A 21,226-nucleotide genomic window follows, 5' to 3' on the forward strand; every position below is an offset into this window, starting at 1 on the left:
GCCGGCTCGCCATCGCTCCCGATTCCACGGGAGGAAGGCGTCTCTTCGTGATCCTCGTTCCTGGGGTGAGGCTCGCCGTCGCTCCCTATTATTCCACGGGAGGATGGCGTGTGCTCATCCCGTTCCCCCTCGGACCCAGGCTCGCCGTCGCTCCCTAGTATTCCACGGGAGGATGGCGTGTGCCCATCCCGTTTCCCCTCGGACCCAGGCTCGCCGTCGCTCCCTAGTATTCCACGGGAGGATGGCGTGTGCCCATCCCGTTTCCCCTCGGACCCAGGCTCGCCGTCGCTCCCTAGTATTCCACGAGAGGATGGCGTGTGCCCATCCCGTTTCCCCTCGGACCCCCTTTGTTCCGCGCTGCCCGTCTGCAGCATCCGAGGAGGAGGAGGAGGATTCCTTCCTGAGCAGCAGAGCCCTACTCGGTGTAGGGACGGGAGGAGGATCTCCGTGCCCGGCCTCCGCTGTCGGGTCCCTGTCCCCGTGCCAGGCCTCCGCCGTCGGGCTCCTGTCCCGGTGCCCGGCCTCCGCCGTCGTAACCCTGTCCTCATCCCTGTAAGCGGTCCTGGCCCTGACACTTGGCCCTGACACTTGCCCTGGTCCTGGCCCTGACACTTAGCCCTGGTCCTGGCCCTGACACTTAGCCCTGACACTTAGCCCTGACACTTAGCCCTGGTCCTGGCCCTGACACTTAGCCCTGACACTTAGCCCTGACACTTAGCCCTGGTCCTGGCCCTGACACTTAGCCCTGACACGTAGCAATGGTCCTGGCCCTGACACTTAGCCCTGACCCTTAGCTCTGGTCCTGGCCCTGACTCTTAGCCCTGGCCCTTAGCTCTGGTCCTGGCCCTGACACTTAGCCCTGGCCCTTAGCCCTGGTCCCTTAGCCTGTTCGCCTGTTAAAGGCACAGTGCCGCAGTTTCATATTTCATGGACTCTTGTGTTTTTTGTGTTCTGCCTTAAAGGGACTGTGCCGCTTTTTGTTCTATAATAAATATTGCCCTGTTTTGGCTTACTCTAATACCTGTCTTGTGTTGTGCGATTGGGGTCGGTTTCAAACCATAACACATTCACTCACACATTCACACACCGATGGCGGAGGCAACCATGCAAGGTGCCGACCTGCTCATCGGGAGCAATTAGGGGTTAAATGTCTTGCTCAAGGACACATCGACACGATGCCCGGGAGGAGCGGGAATCAAACCGGGACGACTGCTCTACCTCCTGAGCCACTGCCCTACTAAACAGAATAAAGAGGGCCTTCATGACAGGGGATGCAGAGCGGGCCAAGGCTGTCCAGAAGGAGCTCAATAAGGAACTCAAAGCAGCCAAGGACAGCTATAGAGACAGACTGGAGGGAAGGCTACAGGCCATTAACACCAGAGAGGTGTGAACGGGTGTCAGGGGGATAACAGGGTCTAAGGCGCCGGTTACACCTTAGTTTAGTTTTCGTTTTAATTGTCAGATGAGTTTCGCCGCAACGTAGCAGAGGCGAGTCACACTTTCGTTTTTGTCACCTGAGCACAGTGATGTAGTACACTGCCAAAGCAGTAGGTGGCAGTAGGTGGCGGACATGAAGGCAATTTCAACCAATCAGAACTTGAATGTGCCAATACACTTCCTGCAAAGAAAATGTCAACAAGGTGGGCGCCTATGGGCGCCACCATCTTTGCCTATTTACCCAATGCAGCAATTCTTTTTCAGCAAAGTCTAATAAAAGTGCAATAAACAAAACGGATACATTCACTGTGTGTTCTGCCTGTCATTTGTTGATGAAACAAAACTAACATCAACACAAGTGACCACCAAGAGCGGATAGTTTAGTCTAAAAAAAGATCGGTAGCTACATTGTTAGCTGCATGCTAACGTCAATGGAATATGCCATTATAACAGTATAGCATTGTGGCTAGAAGCTAACGTTAGCTCACGCTAGTTAGCCAGCACCAAACTGATGATATCGGGAGCTATCAGTAGTTAGATAACATTAGAGACAACGCTGTGTGTATTAAACAAAGGTGAATAGATGACTGGGCCATTTTGTTTAATGCTTGTTAAGTTGAAAGAGGAGCTTTGAGCTAACGGGGTCTGATAGCTAACGCTAGCTCATGTTAGCCAGTGGCAGTGCTCAACCAATCGGTAATGCTAGCAGAATGAATGGATGTAAACTTTATTTAACATATTGCATAATGGGTACAATACAATACGGCTCAATACAAACAATTGTTAAGGGAATGCAGACTGTTGGACTGGGGTCCTTATAACAATAACTTGACAACACATGGTAGTTGCAGCTATTTGGGACACGGAGCTCTGTCCCAAACACACACACACACCCACACACACACACTCTGTTGTCACCGGAAGGGCACGCAGATGGTATCTACTGCGCATGGGCGTTTTCGCAACAACGGCTCCGTGAAGATTACACGACTGTTGTCGGCGAGTTTTGGCGCTACTCCAAAACGGAAAACACAATTTAGCGTTTTCAGTAGGGCCACAACGTATCCGCCAAAAAACGCATTTCTGTGTAAAAGGGACATGAAACGTATTCAAACGTATTCAAAAAACGACCACAAAAACACTAGTCTAACCATGGCCTAAGCACGGCATGGCTGTGGAGCCCCCCTCCCCCCACGGAGTGTGCAAACAAGTTGAAATTGGCCCTCATAACAGGATGTAGGATAGTATTGAGGCATTGGAAATCAACAGAGAAAATCTGTGGAATGATGAGCTTGCTAGATTAGCCTATAACTTACATGTGTTCAAAAATACTTATCCCTATTTGATAATGATTATACAGTAGATATGTGTAACCTTAACATGTAATGACTGATTATATGATCAATGTGAGGAATATGCTGGCCTGTATTTCTGTTTGTTTTTTTTATTTTATTTTAAATTTGTATTTTTCAGGTTTTCCTATCCTTTTAGTTTTGTATCACAATGATGTGATGTGGAAAACATGTAAAGAGTCTGTCTGAATAATGGAAAAAGCAATAAAGTTTAAATCCAAAAAAAAAAAAATTGCACAGAGCCCTTGTGGAGAGTTTTGTAGGGTAGAGCGACAGCAACCACCTCCAACTCAACAGCAGCATCAGCAACATCACCAGCTCAAGACAGAGGAGCTTCTGGTGGACTACCGGAGAGGCAAGGAGAGGGCCCCAACTCCCATCACCACGAGGTGGAGATGGTGGAGACATACAAGTTCCTTGAAGTACACCTGAACAACAAATTAGACTGGTAGGACAACACAGAGGCTCCCACAGGCCTACAGGAAGGGACAGAGCAGGTCATTTTGCTGCAGTCATTTTGAGTCAGTCTGTAGTAGCCAGCATTCTCTTTTTTGCCATTGTATGCTGGGGAGTCTACATCAACTCACCAACAAACTGAACAAGGTGTGAGGAAGGCTAGCTCCGTGGTGGGAGTCAAGTCAAGAGTTTTAATTGTCACGGCATACAAGTATACAATGAAATGCGGGTGGTCTTGCCCGCGACGATGTGCAATACAGTGGTACAACATATAATATAATCCAATAAAAAAAAAACATGTCGAGCTGGTCAAACTAGAGGTGGTGGCAGAGAGGAGGATGAGAAGGAAGCTGGCCACTATCCTGGAGAACCCCTCCAACCCCCTCTAGCCAATATGAGGAGCAGGTTCAAGTTCAAGTTCTTTAATAGTTGTCATACAGAAGTACAGAATACTTTCATACAAAATGCTTCTTACTGTTACGCTCCAGAGACTGTGCTAGACAAGATAGTATCAAATAACATAATAACATAATATAGCATGAATTTAGAAGAAGAATGAGGTCACAGTTGTTCGGTATAGACATATGTACAATGTTCTGAGTTACCATATAATATACAATACACAATACTATGCAGTGTACTAATGTACAGTACTATCTAGTGCAAAGCAGAAGTGGGATGAGGTACAATTTTAGGTACAATTTACAGTAAGGTGTACGAGTTGTAGTGCAATCCTTCATCCATAAATATAAAGTGTGGGGAGTGGGTGCTACAGTGTGTTTGTTTAAAGTGGGTGTGTGCTATAAAGTGTGTGTAGTGGGTGCTACAGTGTGTTTGTTTAAAGTGAGTGTGTGCGTGTGGATGTGTGTGCTATGTGTGTTTGGTGGTTGTTGTTGTGTAGTGTTCATTCATTGTTCGTTTAGCAGCCTGATGGCCTGGGGATAGAAGCTACTTCTGAGTCTTTCTGTGCTCGCCTTGAGACTCCTGTGTCGCTTGCCTGACGGCAGCAGTTCAAAGAGGCAGTTGTTCGGGTGGCTCGAGTCCTTAATAATTCTCTTAGCCTTCCCCTTGCAACGCTTGTTGTAAATGTTCTGGAGAGTGGGGAGCCCCCCTCCAATTGTGCGTTCGGCTGAACGTGTCACTCTTTGTAGTCTGCTTTGGTCTTTTGCAGTGCTATTCCCAAACCAGGAGGTGATGTTGCCGGTCAAGATGCTCTCTATTGTACATGAGTAGAAGTTCTTAAGGATCTTCTGGCTGACTTGGAACTTCCTTAGGCGCCTGAGGAAGTAGAGGCGTTGTCGTGCCTTCTTCACCACACTGTTAATGTGTATGGTCCATTTCAAGTCCTCGGATATGTGGGCTCCGAGGTACTTGAAGCTGTTGACTCTCTCAACCGGTGCCCCGTCGATGCTGAGGGGGCTGTAGTCCTTGACCCCCGACCTCCTGAAGTCCACAATCATCTCTTTTGTTTTGCTGACGTTCAGGGAGAGGCTGTTTTCCTGGCACCATCCCGCCAGGACCTTGACCTCTTCCAGGTAGGCCCTCTCGTCGTTGGCAGAGATCAGGCCCACCACCACTGTGTCGTCAGCAAATTTGACGATTGTATTGCTACTCCGCTGAGCCACACAGTCGTGTGTGTACAGGGAGTAGAGGAGGGGACTCAGAACACAGCCCTGGGGGGCCCCTATGTTGAGGGTGATGGATGAGGAGGTGCAGTTGCCTGCTCTCACCACCTGGGGTCTGCCAGTCAGGAAGTCCAAGACCCACTGGCAGAGGTCATAGCCCAAGCCCAGGTCCCTGAGCTTGGCTATGAGTATGGAGGGGACTATGGTATTGAATGCCGAGCTGTAGTCGATGAATAGCATTCTCACATAGTTCCCCTGCCTCTTGTCCAGGTGTGATGCTGCTGTGTGCAGCACATGGGATATGGCGTCCTCCGTGGACCTGTTGGGGCGGTATGCAAATTGCAGGGGGTCCATGTTGATGGGGAGGGAGGAGCAGATGTAGCCCTTTACTAGCTTCTCAAAGCACTTCATGGCTATGGAGGTGAGAGCTACAGGGCGGTAGTCGTTGAGGCAAGCAGGCTTGGATTTTTTGGGTACAGGGATAATAGTGGACTTCTTCAGGCAGGTGGGGATGACAGCCTGTTCTAAGGACAGGTTAAATATGTCAGTGAATACTGGGGCCAGTTGGTCGGCACAGACTTTTAGGACGCGGCCGGGGATGCCGTCCGGACCTGCTGCCTTCCTGATATTCACTTTTTTAAAGGTCCGCCTCACCTCATGCTCTGTTACCCTGAACACTGCGCCTCCATCAGCAGCCGACCCCCCCCCCCCCATTGCCGAGGCTTGTGAGCTGGTGTTGTTATTACCAGCATCAAACCTCGCATAGAAGGTATTGAGGTCGTTTGCTAAGGAGATGTCATTGTTCAGTTTGAGGGAGGCGCCTTTGTAGTCTGTCATCGTTTTGAGCCCCTGCCACATAGCTCTAGAGTCAGCTTGTTCAAACTGGAGTTCAATTTTATCCCTGTAGCGCCGTTTGGCCTCTGACACTGTCCTCCTTACGTTGTGTTGCGCCACCTTGTGGTCATTCATGTTGCCTGCCACTAGGCCGTCATTGTATGCTTTGGTGCGCTCTCTCAGAGCTTCACGGACGGATTTGTCTACCCAGGGTTTTTGATTTGGGTAAACTTTCATTTTGGTAGTGGGGATTGTTTCTTTCACCCTAGTACAGACATAGTCCAGCACTGTCTCCGTGTAGGCATTAATGTTATCTGTGTCGCGGAATACAATCCAGTCTGTGTTGTGGAACACTGACCGGATCGTGTCCTCTGACGTCACATCCCATTTCTGCACCTCTCGCGAGACTACGGGAGTACTTTTAATTCTTTGTCTGTACTTTGGTGTAAGGAAAATGGATGCGTGATCTGACTTGCCAAAGCCACTATCAGAATGAGCCTTGTAGCCACCTTTAAATTGCGTGTAACAGTGATCTAGGATGTTACCGCCTCTGGTGTTGCAAGTCACATGCTGGTAGAAATCAGGCAATACCTTTCTCAGATTGGCGCTATTGAAATCTCCCAGTACTAAAATGGCGGCGTTAACGTTCGTCGCTTGTATATTATTTACCTCGTCGTGGAGTCTGGAGAGCGCGGCGTTGTTGTTGGCTTGCGGTGGAATATACACTCCGACCAGGACGATCGCCGTTAACTCCCTCGGGAGGAAGAAAGGACGACACTTGATGGTTATATATTCCAGTTCTGGGGAGCAGTAGTTGGATAATTCCTTCACATTCGTTGGATCACTCCAATTTTTGTTAAACATGAAGGCAATACCTCCACCACGTTGTTTACCGGACTCTGATTGTGTCCGATCCTTCCTATGGATAAAGAAATGATCCGTTGGTTGAATCGCGTGATCTGGAACCTCCGGTGTTAGCCAAGTTTCGGTGAAGCAAAGGACATTGCAGTCCCTAACGTCTCTTTGATATTGAATCCTTGCTCGGATGTCATCCAGTTTATTGTCTATTGATTGTACATTGGCTAGCAATATACTGGGAAGTGGTGTACGGTGTCGTCTGGATCTCAGCCTGTTTCGGATCCCAGACCTTTTTCCTCGACGTCTTTTCCTGGGGTCTAGGAACAAAGGATCCGGTCCTAGTCTCCGGAGGATTTCTTCCGGCCATTGATGTGGTTCGGAAAGTTGATCCAGCGAGTAATCCAGTTGGTAAGTTTCCCGTAATCCAATGTCAATGATTGACTGACGGTCATACACATATAATGCACCAACAGTTGGTGCAGATAAAACTCCTAATACTATAAAAATTAACAAAATAGAGCACAGTCTCGTCGGAGCGATCAGAAAGGCAGCCATCACAGCAGCGCCAAGTCAACCTAATACTGCCACAGACTCAAACCCCAGACACTCCATTAACTGCCTTGGCCAGTCCTTTGTGCCAGCAGCCACCAGGCTCCATAACCGGGGGCATGGATTGCCGGCAGCAGCTGGAGAACTAACTGCTGCAGAACTTGAGAATTATTAGGAATGTCTGACCTCTGACCACTAATTGTGTCTGACTATTATGGACTATAACGTATTAGGGTACAGACCCTCACCTTTTTTTGTATCCATTGTCTATATTTATTTTATTGTAATGTATATTATAACTGATATGGCATACAGATCCTTATCTGCACCTTTGTTTATACACTGTTGATTTCTCTTGTATTCTTATATTCAGATTTAATAAAAATGTTATTGGCTATTATGTATTTCTTCTATTACCATGCCCATACCTGTACCTCCCTTCACCCTCTCCCATGCTGCTAGGATGCTCATATTTCCCAAGGGGATCAATAAAGGAATATTGTATCTTATCTTCTCTTATTGTATTTAAATCAAATCAAATGTATTTGTATAGCCCGAGATCACATGGAATTGCCCCCATGGGCTGTACAAGTCAAGAAGAAACATCACAAAAGATCAAAAACGAAAAACACCATAAAATCCAAATATGCAACACTCTTTCCCCAATGAAGATAAGGAACGACTCACTAAAAACCTAGCAATAGGGGAAAAAAGCACCACAGGCGGTGTGGAGGAGAGCTGGGCTGTTCAAAGGGGATCCCCCAACTGGATGTCGGTGATAATATAGTGTTGCAATGGATGATAGGTAATTGGTATGAATGTGTATATACTGTACATGTAATGAAATACATATATATATTGTGGCAGATATCATCCCCCGTTCCATGGCTACGTGGAGGAAGTGAGATACTACTGCCACAGGCAGAGGAGAGTCAATTAGGGAGCTGATTAGGACTGATAGAACACACCTGTGCACCACGTGATCGCCCACATCCAACACACACACACACACACACACCAGACAGACACACATAACATAAAACCCTAGAAAAGACAGTAGAGTTGAGTGGAGGTGAGGAAGGAGCGGAGTGCAGAGAGAGAGAGCGATATACGGAGTTTGTGAGGTGAGAGGTAGTTGTAAAGAGAGGAGAAAGCGAGAAGGTGTTCGTGGTATTGGACCCTAGACTGGCTGAGAAACCCCCTTGTGAAACTGACCCTGGACCGGAAGACAAACCCTGAGTATTGAACATTCCCTTTTTGTACGAGTAAGAGCCTGAAACGGTTGCAAGTGTTGTTACACTTTACAAAGCTAGATGCAGACAACGCTCGCTGTAATATTATATATTATACAATGGCAGGCAAATTTCTTGATTCTGATTGGCTGAAACACTTCTTTCAGACGGTGTTATTTCTCATAACACACTCCATGTGATCCCAGAACCCGCCCACAACCGAATAACTTTTTTTCCAAATCACTCCGCCGTTCGTGTTTTTATGAATGAAACCAAAATGGCGGACAATAATCTTTATGAATGGATGTATTGATATCGTCATAACGACTCATTCAAAAACGATAAAGTCACGTGGAATGTGTTAGTTGCTTACACAATGTTGGATTATGTAATTGGTTGGTCATGACTCATTGTGAAACAAAATATAAATCGTGGGAAGTGTGTTGTTAGATGGGATTCATTGTAGAACCTCCCTCTCCTTCAAAAGGACACTGTCATTTCACTGTTAATAAAATGTGCAATCAATCAAATAACAACCGCTAACTTCACTGTTAGATGGCATGCTTTGTAGCAACCTATGTATAGATGTAGCACTGTCTATCTGTATGTCATATGTTATGATGCATTGAAAATGGGGGACCCTGATGTAAACAAGACGAAAGTCTTTCTCTGGTCTGCATCCCCTTAACAATTGTGTGTATTGAGCTGTACTGTATTGTACCCATTCTGCAATCTGTTAATAAAATGTTCAATAAATCAATCAATCAATCAAATAAGGCTGACCTTCGATAATTTTTTTGGAATTCGAAGCTTCGGGGCCGAGATTCGATGTTAATTCGAAGCTTCGAAATATTTTTTTTTAAATATTTAATAAAATGTATATATTTTTTTATCCACTTTTTCTCCCATTTTCTATTTTTCTCCCATCCCAATTTCGTATCATCCAATTCAACCCTCCCCTGTCTCAAACGCTGTTTCTTGCCTCCCACAAGCCGGCTGCAATGTGGACTAAGTCATACATAGCACGAGTCCCCTCCGATACTCGAGGTAACAGCAGTCGCATCTTTTCACCTGTGCGGCGCGATTTTTCAGCGTCAGGGGTCTGCGCTTTTGAGGGGCGCCGCCCCCATCGCTTCCTGATTCTACTGCGCAGGCGCACCAACCGACCTGTAGGAGTCGCTGTCCACAATGCCTGATCCCCACCCATCAGTTTCCCACCCCCTAATACTGCCAATGTGTATTAGTACGGACGACCAGCTAAACTGAAAGCAATGTGGAGCGCTGGGCTCGAACAGGCGAATCCAGCGTCTCCAGTATGCGTGGTGAGCGCCTTGCCCACTGCACCACATAGCCGCCCCTTAATGAAATATTATTAAAAAAAAATTAAAAAAAAATTTGTTTATGTTGTGGGACTTGTACAACACTTTGTTCAACTTTGTCAGTGCTGTAAAGTTTAAACCTTTTTAAATCTTAGACAAACTAAACACTTTCATGAAATATTGTAAGCCGTCATTTGAGGCTTTATAAAAGCAGCACAATGAACACAAATCTGTCAGTGCCGAGTCCGACCTCATCTTAAATAACAAACAGCATTGCTTGTTGTAATTAACACTTTGAGTGCCGGGACACGTCTTTTCACGTCTTTGCTGGCCATGCTAAAGTTGCCGGGGGACGCTGTACAGCGTCCTTATATCAATATTTCAAAAATCTGCGATCGGATTCATAATGTCCCTCCGCTGGCCTGAGATCCACCAGCAGGACCCACTGAGCTCTCTGGCGGTTCAGGAGCGCCATCTGGTGGCCGATCGGCGCAATCGCCAAAACAGGATGTTGAATAGAGGTTGTCATGACGACCGTAGTACTTCCGGGCGCTCGCTATAGTTCATGTGACTCTGGCTCGTCACGCTACACGGTGATCGATTGCCAATAACTCGATAAACAACATGATTTGGACGTATATACCATTATACAAGCTGGAGATGGACCGGGTAAAAATATATCCCATAATGATAAAATTTCTACTCGACGATGATCGCCCAACGGCGCGCGGAGACTGGGGTGAGTTTCAGCGTGTAACGTTACCGTCTTCGATAATAACTGATATTCTCAACATTTGACCCACATTAGATGATTGGTATAACGCTGCCCCCTCGCCCATCCGGTCAACATCAGATGACGTGTAGTAACTTCTAGAAGTACGTCTAGTTGGAATTTTTTATATCGCGCTGATTGCCATCAAACTGTATTTCATCATCAATATAATGCATTTGGGGCTATATATCACGTTCTGGAGAAAGCTGCAGAAAGAGATGAAAACATACTTATACATTAGACCATACTTTACTATGAATATGTGAATGAAAAAGTTTAACGTTGCTACACAATGAACAATACATATAGGACTTTGAATGGGCCCTAATAATGGCAATGTAGCAATAGAATTTAAAAAGTTATAGCCCTGCAAAGAAGGGGACTTTCTCCATAGACAAATAGCGCTGGCAATCTATGGTATATCATTAATTTAACCTTAGGCAACCAAAGTGTTAACAAAGAGAGGCAGAGTTGATTTTGAAAAAAAAAAAAAAAAAAAACTGTAACTTCACTGTTAGATGGCATGCTTTGTAGCAACCTGCCTCTGCAAAAGGACACTGTCGCATGAAGCGATTTCACTGGATGTCCCGGACACAATGGAAGTATGGATATACGTAATGAATAATAAAAAAAAGATACCGTTAACTGGAATGTTAGTTGTTTACACAATGTTGGATTATGTAATTGGTTTGTCATGACCCATTGTCAAAACAATAATACATTGCAGGATTTATATGAAGTTTGTTGTTAGATGGCATGCCTTGAAGCACCGCACCTGCTTCTAGACACGGAGGCAACTTTTTTCTTTCTTTTTTTTACCTACTTTTTCTGCAGATGGTTTTGTGAATAAATCCCCATTATGCTTCAATTACTCTGTTTATTGTATAGCAATAAGGTTGGATTAATTCGGCCATTGTATAAAAGACATTACATCACTTGCAGTCGTGTGTTATACGAATTAGATCATGCCTAGGGGGGTCTAACGACCCTTGGCTGCACCTCGGGCCTAACAATCACCCCTAGGCATGATCTAATTCGTATAACACACTCCTGCGCATGATGTAATGCTTAATTATATACAGTATATATTAACAAATTGTTCTAAATAAATAATAATGATAATAAATTATTTGAAATTTGGATTTTTTTTTCTTTTTACAACTGAGGTAGGTAGATTACATTTTTAGAGACTAAAGTACAGAAAAAAAGGTACCGTTGGGTACCGTTATCGATTCACAGGTATCGGTACCGGTTCAAATGTGAAAGGTACCCAACCCTAATGACTGCCCCATCTTGCATTGTTCCTCCAGTCCTGACAGGGACACTGCTGGGTGAGATGTAGGAAGAGATACGGACCCCCAAATTAATTAGTTAATTCATTCAATCTTTATTTCAACTCAAATTAATTTAGGGCAAGCCCTCGTTTCCAATTATATTGAGCATGCAAACATAATAATAAATATACAATAAACAATACAATATACAATAAGTGCAATCATAATATAATTTGCACAATCAATTGAACCATCCAACCCTACTATACAACACACAATGGTGAGTACCATAACTATTACCGGTGATAAATCTAATGGCTAAATGATATACAGAGTCTAAGGACTTAACTCTTTGAGTGCCGGAGGCCTAGAGCATCTTAGTTCCTACCAGACAGAGTCTATGGACTTAAGAGTGGAAGCCGCCACATGTCTATAAATGACAACTCTGTAGTTCAACACAGACAGGAAAACTGCTTCAACGACTCTCTTTCTGCTAATCATAGGGAAGCTGGCTCTTTTCCTATACAAGAAGCCAATATTTTGCCGTAGTTTACTGGTCTACATGGTGTTTAACCTCTTAAGCCCGAGCGGTCCGGTACCGGACCGACAATGACATCGAGCCATAAATCCATCTCTACAGAATGTATGAATTAATGTTGTGGTTAACCGTCTGTAGTGTGGTAGTGAAAGATTAACGTTCTGTAGTGTGGTAGTGAAAGGGTTAAGGTCACCGTCATTTGCGATCTCCAGCAGCTGATCCTCTTGTTGCACGGACATGCTCGATTGGCCCGGATTATTCGCAAACGGGGTCGCGGAACCATTCCTTCGCAGTTCGTGGGTCTTTTGTGGTTGGGAAGTAGCGCTCAAACTCTTGTAAAAGCAAAGACAGGCGATCGTGCACCTGCTGGGAGAGTGCTGGCCCAGGCGTGGTGTCCTCCAAAATGTTTGAAACATGTCAAATATCCCTCTATCCACTCACCGCCCCCTGTAACGTTCTGGGTTTCTGTCCTATCCTAGGACTAGGAACCCTACTGTCTTTCTGGAGTACTTCACTCTGTTGTTGGTATTTGCACTACTTGATTGTCACCTCTGGTTTGCTGTCACTCACTGATTGACTGTCACCTCTGGATGCTGTCACTGGCTGTCACTCTTGCTGTCACTAATTGATGCGGTATGTCAGGAATGTGGCTTTATAATAACTGTGTTCTGAGCCCCCTGCTGTACTCACTCTACACACACGATTGTGTGGCCAAGTTCAGCTCCAACTCCATAGTGAAGTTTGCAGACGACACAGTGGTGGTGGGGCTGATCTCGGACAACGACGAGAAGGCCTACCGGGAGGAGGTTGAGGTACTGGAACGCTGGTGCCAGGACAACAGCCTGCTCCTGAACATTGGTAAAACCAAGGAGCTGATCGTGGATTATAGGAGAGGACAGCAGGAGACACACACACCACTGATGATAAACGGGGCTACCGTGGACAGGGTGAGCAGCTTTAAGTACCTGGGGGTCCACATCTCAGAGGATCTGACATGGTCAACACACATAGACACAGTCGTAAAAAAGGCGAAGCAGCGCCTCTACCACCTGAGACAGTTAAGGAAGTTCAGAGTATCGGGGAAGATACTCCAGTCCTTCTACTCCGGAGCTGTAGAGAGCATCTTGACTGGAAACATCACTGCCTGGTATGGAAACAGCACGGCACAGGACAAGAAGGCCCTACAGAGAGTGGTGCGCTCAGCCGAGCGTACCACGGGTATTGCACTACCTCCCCTGCAGGTTCTATACAACAAGAGGTGCAAATCCAGAGCCTGCAGAATAATGAAAGACCCCCACCATCCCAATAACAGCCTGTTCCAGCTGCTGAGGTCAGGGAGACGCCTGCGAACCCCAGCTACTAGGACAGAGAGGCTTCGGCTCAGCTTCTTCCCCCAGGCCATCAGAGCCTTGAACAATGAACACAGAGTGCCACAGAACACTGAACTTCTCACACACAAGCACACATGAGCACACACACGACACGCACGCTGTGCACGCTCACACACTAGCAGCCACTTAACACTTTAACATGAGCGGGCACACACTCATGCCGCACACACGCACACTTATGGCCAAAAAGGAAAGGTCACTTTAGAAATAGTATAACAACAGTAACAGTGTATTGCACTACCAAAGGACCCAGCATGTCCTATATGCTCTGTAAATAACTATGTACAGATACCGAGATGTCCCACCATGTTACCTGTTACCTGTTTATTGCACAATGTTTTTTTTTTTTATTGGATTCTATTATATGTTGTACCACTGTATTGCACATCGTTGCGGGCAAGACCACCCGCATTTCATTGTATACTTGTAGCCTATGCCGTGACAAATAAAACTCTTGACTTGACTTGACATCCTGTTCTCTTTCTCCCTGCTGGAGCTCCAGACTTTCCTGCGTGCAGTCTTCCCCAGAACGAGTGCTGGAACCTATTATTGCTGTTACCTTGATTTAGCACCTATCCTTTAGTCTGTTCTCAGTTGACACTTGGCGTCCTTCTTGTTATTATTTGCTATCCTTGCTCTCAGTGTTCTTGCGTTAAAGAGGACACACTTTTGAAGAAGAGCAAAACACATCTCCGTCTCCTTCTTCCTCTACCATTGGAACTCAAAACCTACCTGCATCGTAACAGCCCCCACAATTCCAGTTTGGCTTTGAATGCAGCTACTTTATCTGCCAATTTGAACACAGTTGTCATTTCCCCCTGAAGTGACAGATTAAGTTCGTGGAGCAGATTGAATATGTCGCACAGGTAAGCGAGGTTGGCGGCCAATTCCTTGTCACTGAAATGAGCCGCCAGTGGCACGTTTTTTTCCAAGATAAATCTCTGCAGCGGCTCTCGTAACGCAAACACTCTGGCCAGTGATCTTCCTCTGGATATGGAAGATGAGGAATGAGGACCATTGTCTCCAAAGCCAGACTATGGCTATTAGTTACAACTGTGTCTACCCATCTATGACACATCAAGGTGTCTGCTGTGAAAAAGGCCTATATTGAGCATCCAATCAGTGCAGCCTGAGGGTCAATGAGGGTAAAGGTGTAAAGATACTGCTAAGCCATTTTCAATTGTTTATTTGATGGAGACAAACATATTTATACAAATTGCAATTGAATATAGAACATTTGTAAAGGTTACAGTACACATGGAGGGGATCGTTAAACAGTCCCAGTCCTCTAGTTGAAGTGTAAATGTGACTCCTCAACCATAGCTGTGGCTTCATGCATTAAAACCTAGACCATGTGTTTCTATTCCCTCATTAAAACAACTACATAGACATCTGCAATGTTGTTTCCCGTTCATCTTGCAGAATTATTAATGAAAAGCGTTGTAATTTATATAAAGTCGCAATAATTCTGTTACACTCCCTCTCTCTTATTCTCTCTCTCCTTCTCTGCTATTCTCACTCCCATCTCTCATATTCTCTATCTCCCTCTCTCCTATTTTCTACCCCTCTCGCCTCTTCTCTCCCTCTCTCTATCCCTCTCTCCTATTCTCTCCCTCTCTCTCCTATTCTCTATCTATCTCTCCTATTCTCTCTCCCTCTCTCATATTATCACCCTCTCATAGGCGGCGCGTGAACCGGCCATTAGGGTAGGCTATACCGCGCCGAGCGCGCAATTTTTTTCCTTTTTTGTCAATACACAGTGCAAATTAAGTGTTCACGACTTGAATCACAAGTTGCAGTGCTGACAGCAATGAAGGGAACGTCTTTCGTAATTTAGATCTCATCATGCTTTGAAAACAATGTACATACAGTAGCTCTAAAAGGTTTCCACGATTTGATGAACTCGGACTCTCATCATGTCCTCTTACTAGAGCAAGCCCTTGTTTGCCAAGATAACGCAACATACAGCCTCAGGTGATCCGTGTAGTTATGCCCAGGGGCAGCCCGGTGCAGCTTCTAAATTTTATATATGCCTTGGGAAAATACCGTATATCCATTTTGATTTTTGAAATTTTACTCAAAATAGCGCGCTGGTGTTCGCTACAAAGCGATCGGCGGGCGGAGATTCGGAACGCAGATGTTTGCTTTACTGCGGGATCAGGATGATCATATGCATGATGTGATTGGCTACATTATTTAACCTGAGCCTATGCGTGATTGGTTACTGCCTGTACCTGGAATGTTAAACGCCGCCACCTATCACAGTCGATCCATCACAGTCGAGAATGCAGCTGTGACCGCGTCCCAGACCGCCAAGAACCTTGGTGTTGTCCTTGACGACCAGTTGAACTTCTCTGCTCACATTGCAGCGACAACCAGAACCTGCAACGTCAGAAGGATACGCCCCTTCCTGACAAAAGAAGCCACCCAACTCCTCGTCCAATCAACAGTCATCTCCCGCCTCAACTACTGCAACGCACTGCTAGCTGGCCTCCCGGCCACTGCCACCAAGCCTCTTCAACTCATTCAAAACGCAGCGGCCCGCCTGATCTCAAACCTACCGAAGTCGGCCCATGTCACCCCACTTCTTAGGGACCTGCACTGGCTCCCCATTGCTGCACGTATCCGCTTCAAGGCCCTCGACCTAGCATACCGTGCGGCAAAGGGAACCGCTCCCCCCTACCTCCGGTCAATGGTCTCTAACTACACACCCTCAAGACCCCTACGCTCTGCATCTTCTGGCCGCCTCAGACCTACTCCTATCCAAGCTCCCGGAGGGTCATCAAAGAGAAGCCGCCTATTCTCAGTCCTTGCTCCACAATGGTGGAATGGTGAACTACCCACCCCAGTTAGGACAGCCGAATCCCGTCCAACCTTTCGCCGTCGACTAAAGACTCACTCCTTCAACCATTATCTGAAATGATAAAAAAAAAAAAAAATCGAACTGTGACTAACCTTACTGTCATGAACTAACCTACACTGTAACACGCAACACTTTGATAAACATTGTTACTCAGCTGATAGAGTTGTACCCTTCTTGCTGTCTTGTCGTACAGAACTTGTAAGTCGCTTTGGATAAAAGCGTCAGCTAAATGACTAAATGTAAATGTAAATGTAGCCGACTGACACCTTCGTCGTTGACACCTTGGCCAGCGGGCTGCAGCACAAGACACACACAATAGCCAGCAGCCTGCGCACATATATTATATATACATTTCAAAATTCCCAGCATAATATTCTGGGTAGGCATAGCCCCCCCTGGCCTTATAGACCTGCCGCCTATGCGCCCTCTCCTATTCTCTCCCTCTCTCCTATTCTTTCTCCCTCTCATATTCTCTCCCTCTCCTATTATCTCTCTCCATCTTGTATTATCTCTCCCTCTCCTATTCTTTCTCTCCCTCTCTCCTATTCTCTCTCTCTCCCTCTCTCCTACTCGCTCTCTCCCTCTCTGTCTACCCCTCGCTCACAAGTGCTCACGTGCACACAAAAAAACACGCACACATGAATCTGAATCAGTCATGCCTTATTGTCTACGTCTCTTCCTCCATTCAATTCAAATTGCTTTCTTTCTCTCTCTCTCTCTCTCTCTCTCTCTCTCTCTCTCTCTCTCTCTCTCTCTCTCTCTCTCTCTCTCTCTCTCTCTCTCTCTCTCTCTCCTCAGGCATCTCCATGCCCATCCCTGTGCTGGGGCTGAGGGACCACTCCAAGGTCTTCAAGGACGGCAGCTGCCTGCTGGCGGACGACAGCTTCGTCCTGGTGGGCTCCTTCGTGGCCTTCTTCGTGCCGCTCACCATCATGGTGGTCACCTACTTCCTGACCATCAGAGCACTGCAGAACGAAGCCACGCTCTGCCTGGACCAGCTGGTCCCGCGGCCCAAGTGGAGCCGGCCCACGTTGACCCTGGGGTTCCTGCCGCAGGCCTCCGTCTCGTCGGAGAAGCTCTTCAGACGCTCCATGAGCCGCGGCGAGGCCGGCGGCGCGGGGGGCGGAGGAGGAGGGGGGGCCGGCGCGGCGAGGGGGAGCGTGTCGACGGGCGTGCCGCTGATCGGCCGGCGCAGCATGCAGTCCATCAGCAACGAGCAGAAGGCCACCAAGGTCCTCGGGGTGGTGTTCTTCCTCTTCGTGGTCATGTGGTGCCCGTTCTTCCTCACCAACGTGCTGGCGGTGGTGTGCGACCCCGCCGCCTGCGACCCCGCGCTCATGGGCGGCCTGCTGAACGTCTTCGTCTGGGTGGGCTACCTGTCCTCCGCCGTCAACCCGCTGGTCTACACGCTCTTCAACAAGACGTACCGCGCCGCCTTCTGGCGCTACGTCCGCTGCCGGTACCGGCCGGAGAGGAAGAAGAACCTGCAGCTCATACTGGTCAACACGCTGCCCCCGCTGGCGTATAAGTCCGCCCAGCTGCTGCCCCTGGGGGACCTGGGGCCGCTGCGGAACGGGGCGGGGCACTCTGGCCGCGGGGCGAGGGACCGCTCTTTACCGGGATGGGAGAAAGCCACGTCGAAGAGCCAGCGAGACGATGACAAATACGAGAGCTGCTTCTAAGCGGATGCCCCTAAGGGGGGGAGTTACCCTGGAATACCCCTTGCTCCACCCACTTGGGATACGCCCTTTGTGAAGGGGATAGACGACATTCAACTGCTGGAGTCACGTGGTGCTGGTAAGGGTTAGTATTGATGGTTTGAGCCAGACTGGGGGGTAAGTTCTGAGCCCACAGAGCCAGTGACCTTTGGTAACATGAGTCTAGGAGGAGCACAGCCTAGGAGGGGGGTGCTGATGTCATGAGAGTCGAGACATGTAGGAGGAGTACACGACCACAAACGGGAAAAAAGTGACAATTCTATCGACCTTCCAGGCAGTGACGCATTCCCACCAATCAGACGAGGACGATTCTTACGTACTCCTGTGACATCATTCACCCCCTGTTCTTCCTCCTCATCTACCCCTCCATGGTGTGTGTGTGTGTGTGTGTGTGTGTGTGTGTGTGTGTGTGTGTGTGTGTGTGTGTGTGTGTGTGTGTGTGTGTGTGTGTGTGTGTGTGTGTGTGTGTGTGTGTGTGTGTGTGTGTGTGTGTGTGTGTGTGTGTGTGTGTGTGTGTGTGTGTGTGTGTGTGTGTGTGTGTGTGTGTGTGTGTGTGTGTGTGTGTGTGTGTGTGTGTGTGTGTGTGTGTGTGTGAGTTAGAAATAACTCAATCTCCCATAATCCCTTTCGGTGGATCAGCCACGGATTCTACCGCCTCTGATTTTAGGAGGGGAATCTGTGAGAGCAAGGAGGCGCCAAGGGATCCGCACTGAGCCTTGACATGGAGGAACTGGAAAATCATCCTGCTTGTGGCGATATACTACTTTGACTCACAAGCAACAGTCATGGAGAGCTAATGTTAAAACGCCAGCGACAAACAAATGGGGGTAGAAGTTGCTTCAGATGACACTATGCACACACACACACACACACACACACACACACACACACACACACACACACACACACACACACACACACACACACACACACACACACACACACACACACACACACACACACACACACACATACATATATAGATCTATATTTGTATTTTGTGCACATACTGTATTATGTAAACATTTGTGTATATGATTAGTTATGTTTAGTTTTGTTATTATCAACAGAGATATCTGATGAAGACACGGTATGAAGATACTAAGCCAGGTTTACTGTAATAAGAAGTGGGATGTCGTGAAGATTAATATATTGAAAGGGAAGGCTGAATGGTCATTGTTTAGGCAATGGAGATCAATGGAGCAATTGAGGTTTTCAGCCTGGTTGGTGCTTGGCAAAATGAAAGGACCATACCAGTCGACTTCTGGCCATTACCAGTGATTGTCCCTGTGTGTGTGTGTGTGCGTGCGTGCGTGCGCATAGGTGTATAAAGTGTTTATGTAGAGATACCTTTCATACTGACATTGATGTTGAAAAGGGCTGGAAATATGCTCCATGAAACTTGAATGTCACCAGGCAGGTAAAATTCACCCTCGTGAAAACTTTTATATAACCCTTTATATATTTTCACCAACGTTACTCTACTGCAAGTCACTTTTACTTCTATTTCAAATTCAGTTTTAGAGATACATGTAGGAAGGTGGAGCACCTATGGAGAGTATCCAGACTAGAAGTACTGCGTGTACTGAATGCTGCATCTTAAAGAGCTTTTAGCCAGTTTTAACACAACTATTTGTTCAATTGTCTCTCCTCCCTCTCCACCTGTCTTCTCTGTCACTGATTGTAACACATTTCTGAAATGTTTTGTGGATAAAGTCAGTGATGTCAGAGCAAACACCTCCCCTTCATCCAGCCCTCCTATTGGTCTCCCCTTCATCCAGCCTTTCTATTGGTCTCCCCTTCATCCAGCCTTCCTATTGGTCTCCCCTTCATCCAGCCTTCCTATTGGTCTCCCCTTCATCCAGCCCTCCTATTGGCCTTCCCTTCATCCAGCCCTCCTATTGGCCTTCCCTTCATCCAGCCCTCCTATTGGTCTCCCCTTCACATCTGGACCCCTCTCTCCCAAAGATGATAGGCCCATATCTAAACTGCCTATCAGGTCATCTCAACAAATACAACTATTAGCCATTCCTCCAACCCCGGTCTAAACACCAGAGGTGACCCTGCTTTTCAAACCATCGCACCACTCTTGTGGAACACCCTCGCCTTAGCGCTGTGATCTGCAAAGACAGATACAAATATTTGTATTCAGACAGGCTTTTAAGTAAGAGCATCATTTATCGTTATTGTAATCTTTTATTATTTTATTTTCTGTCCTGTTTCAACTAGCTTGTTTTAATCTGCGTTTACTTGACATGGTTAGCTACTGTGTTATGTGTTATTGCTTTTTGCTTTTAATTATGTCAAGCCTCTTGTTTCTGTGAAAGGTGCTATACAAGTAAACGTTACTTCCTTCCGTCCTTACTTACAGTACTTACTTACTTACATGCAGGGCTTGTAGTAGAGTGTTAGTCCAACATGCAGGGCTTGTAGTAGAGTGTTAGTCCAACATGCAGGGCTTGTAGTAGAGTGTTAGTTCAACATGCAGGGCTTGTAGTAGAGTGTTAGTTCAACATGCAGGGCTTGTAGTAGAGTGTTAGTTCAACATGCAGGGCTTGTAGTAGAGTGTTAGTCCAACATGCAGGGCTTGTAGTAGAGTGTTAGTCCAACATGCAGGGCTTGTAGTAGAGTGTTAGTCCAACATGCAGGGCTTGTAGTAGAGTGTTAGTCCAACATGCAGGGCTTGTAGTAGAGTGTTAGTCCAACATGCAGGGCTTGTAGTAGAGTGTTAGTTCAACATGCAGGTCTTGTAGTAGAGTGTTAGTTCAACATGCAGGGCTTGTAGTAGAGTGTTAGTTCAACATGCAGGGCTTGTAGTAGAGTGTTAGTTCAACATGCAGGGCTTGTAGTAGAGTGTTAGTTCAACATGCAGGGCTTGTAGTAGAGTGTTAGTTCAACATGCAGGGCTTGTAGTAGAGTGTTAGTTCAACATGCAGGGCTTGTAGTAGAGTGTTAGTCCAACATGCAGGGCTTGTAGAAGAGTGTTAGTCCAACATGCAGGTCTTGTA

General features: G+C 46.7%; 1 protein-coding gene across 1 annotated transcript; it reads left to right on the forward strand.

Annotated features, from left to right (window-relative positions):
- Nucleotides 1-1,261: 1,261 nt before the first annotated feature.
- On the forward strand, nucleotides 1,262-18,182 carry htr2aa (5-hydroxytryptamine (serotonin) receptor 2A-a; the record flags this gene model as incomplete). The annotated part of the gene is made up of 3 exons (XM_084315313.1): nucleotides 1,262-1,384; nucleotides 15,320-15,326; nucleotides 17,299-18,182. The coding sequence occupies 3 exons, from the start codon at nucleotides 1,262-1,264 to the stop codon at nucleotides 18,180-18,182; spliced, it is 1,014 nt and encodes a 337-aa protein (XP_084171439.1).
- Between the last annotated feature and the right edge of the window lie 3,044 nt (nucleotides 18,183-21,226).

Source organism: Notolepis coatsorum (genome assembly GCF_963971535.1).
Source record: "Notolepis coatsorum genome assembly, chromosome: 5".
NCBI lineage: Eukaryota > Metazoa > Chordata > Actinopteri > Aulopiformes > Paralepididae > Notolepis > Notolepis coatsorum.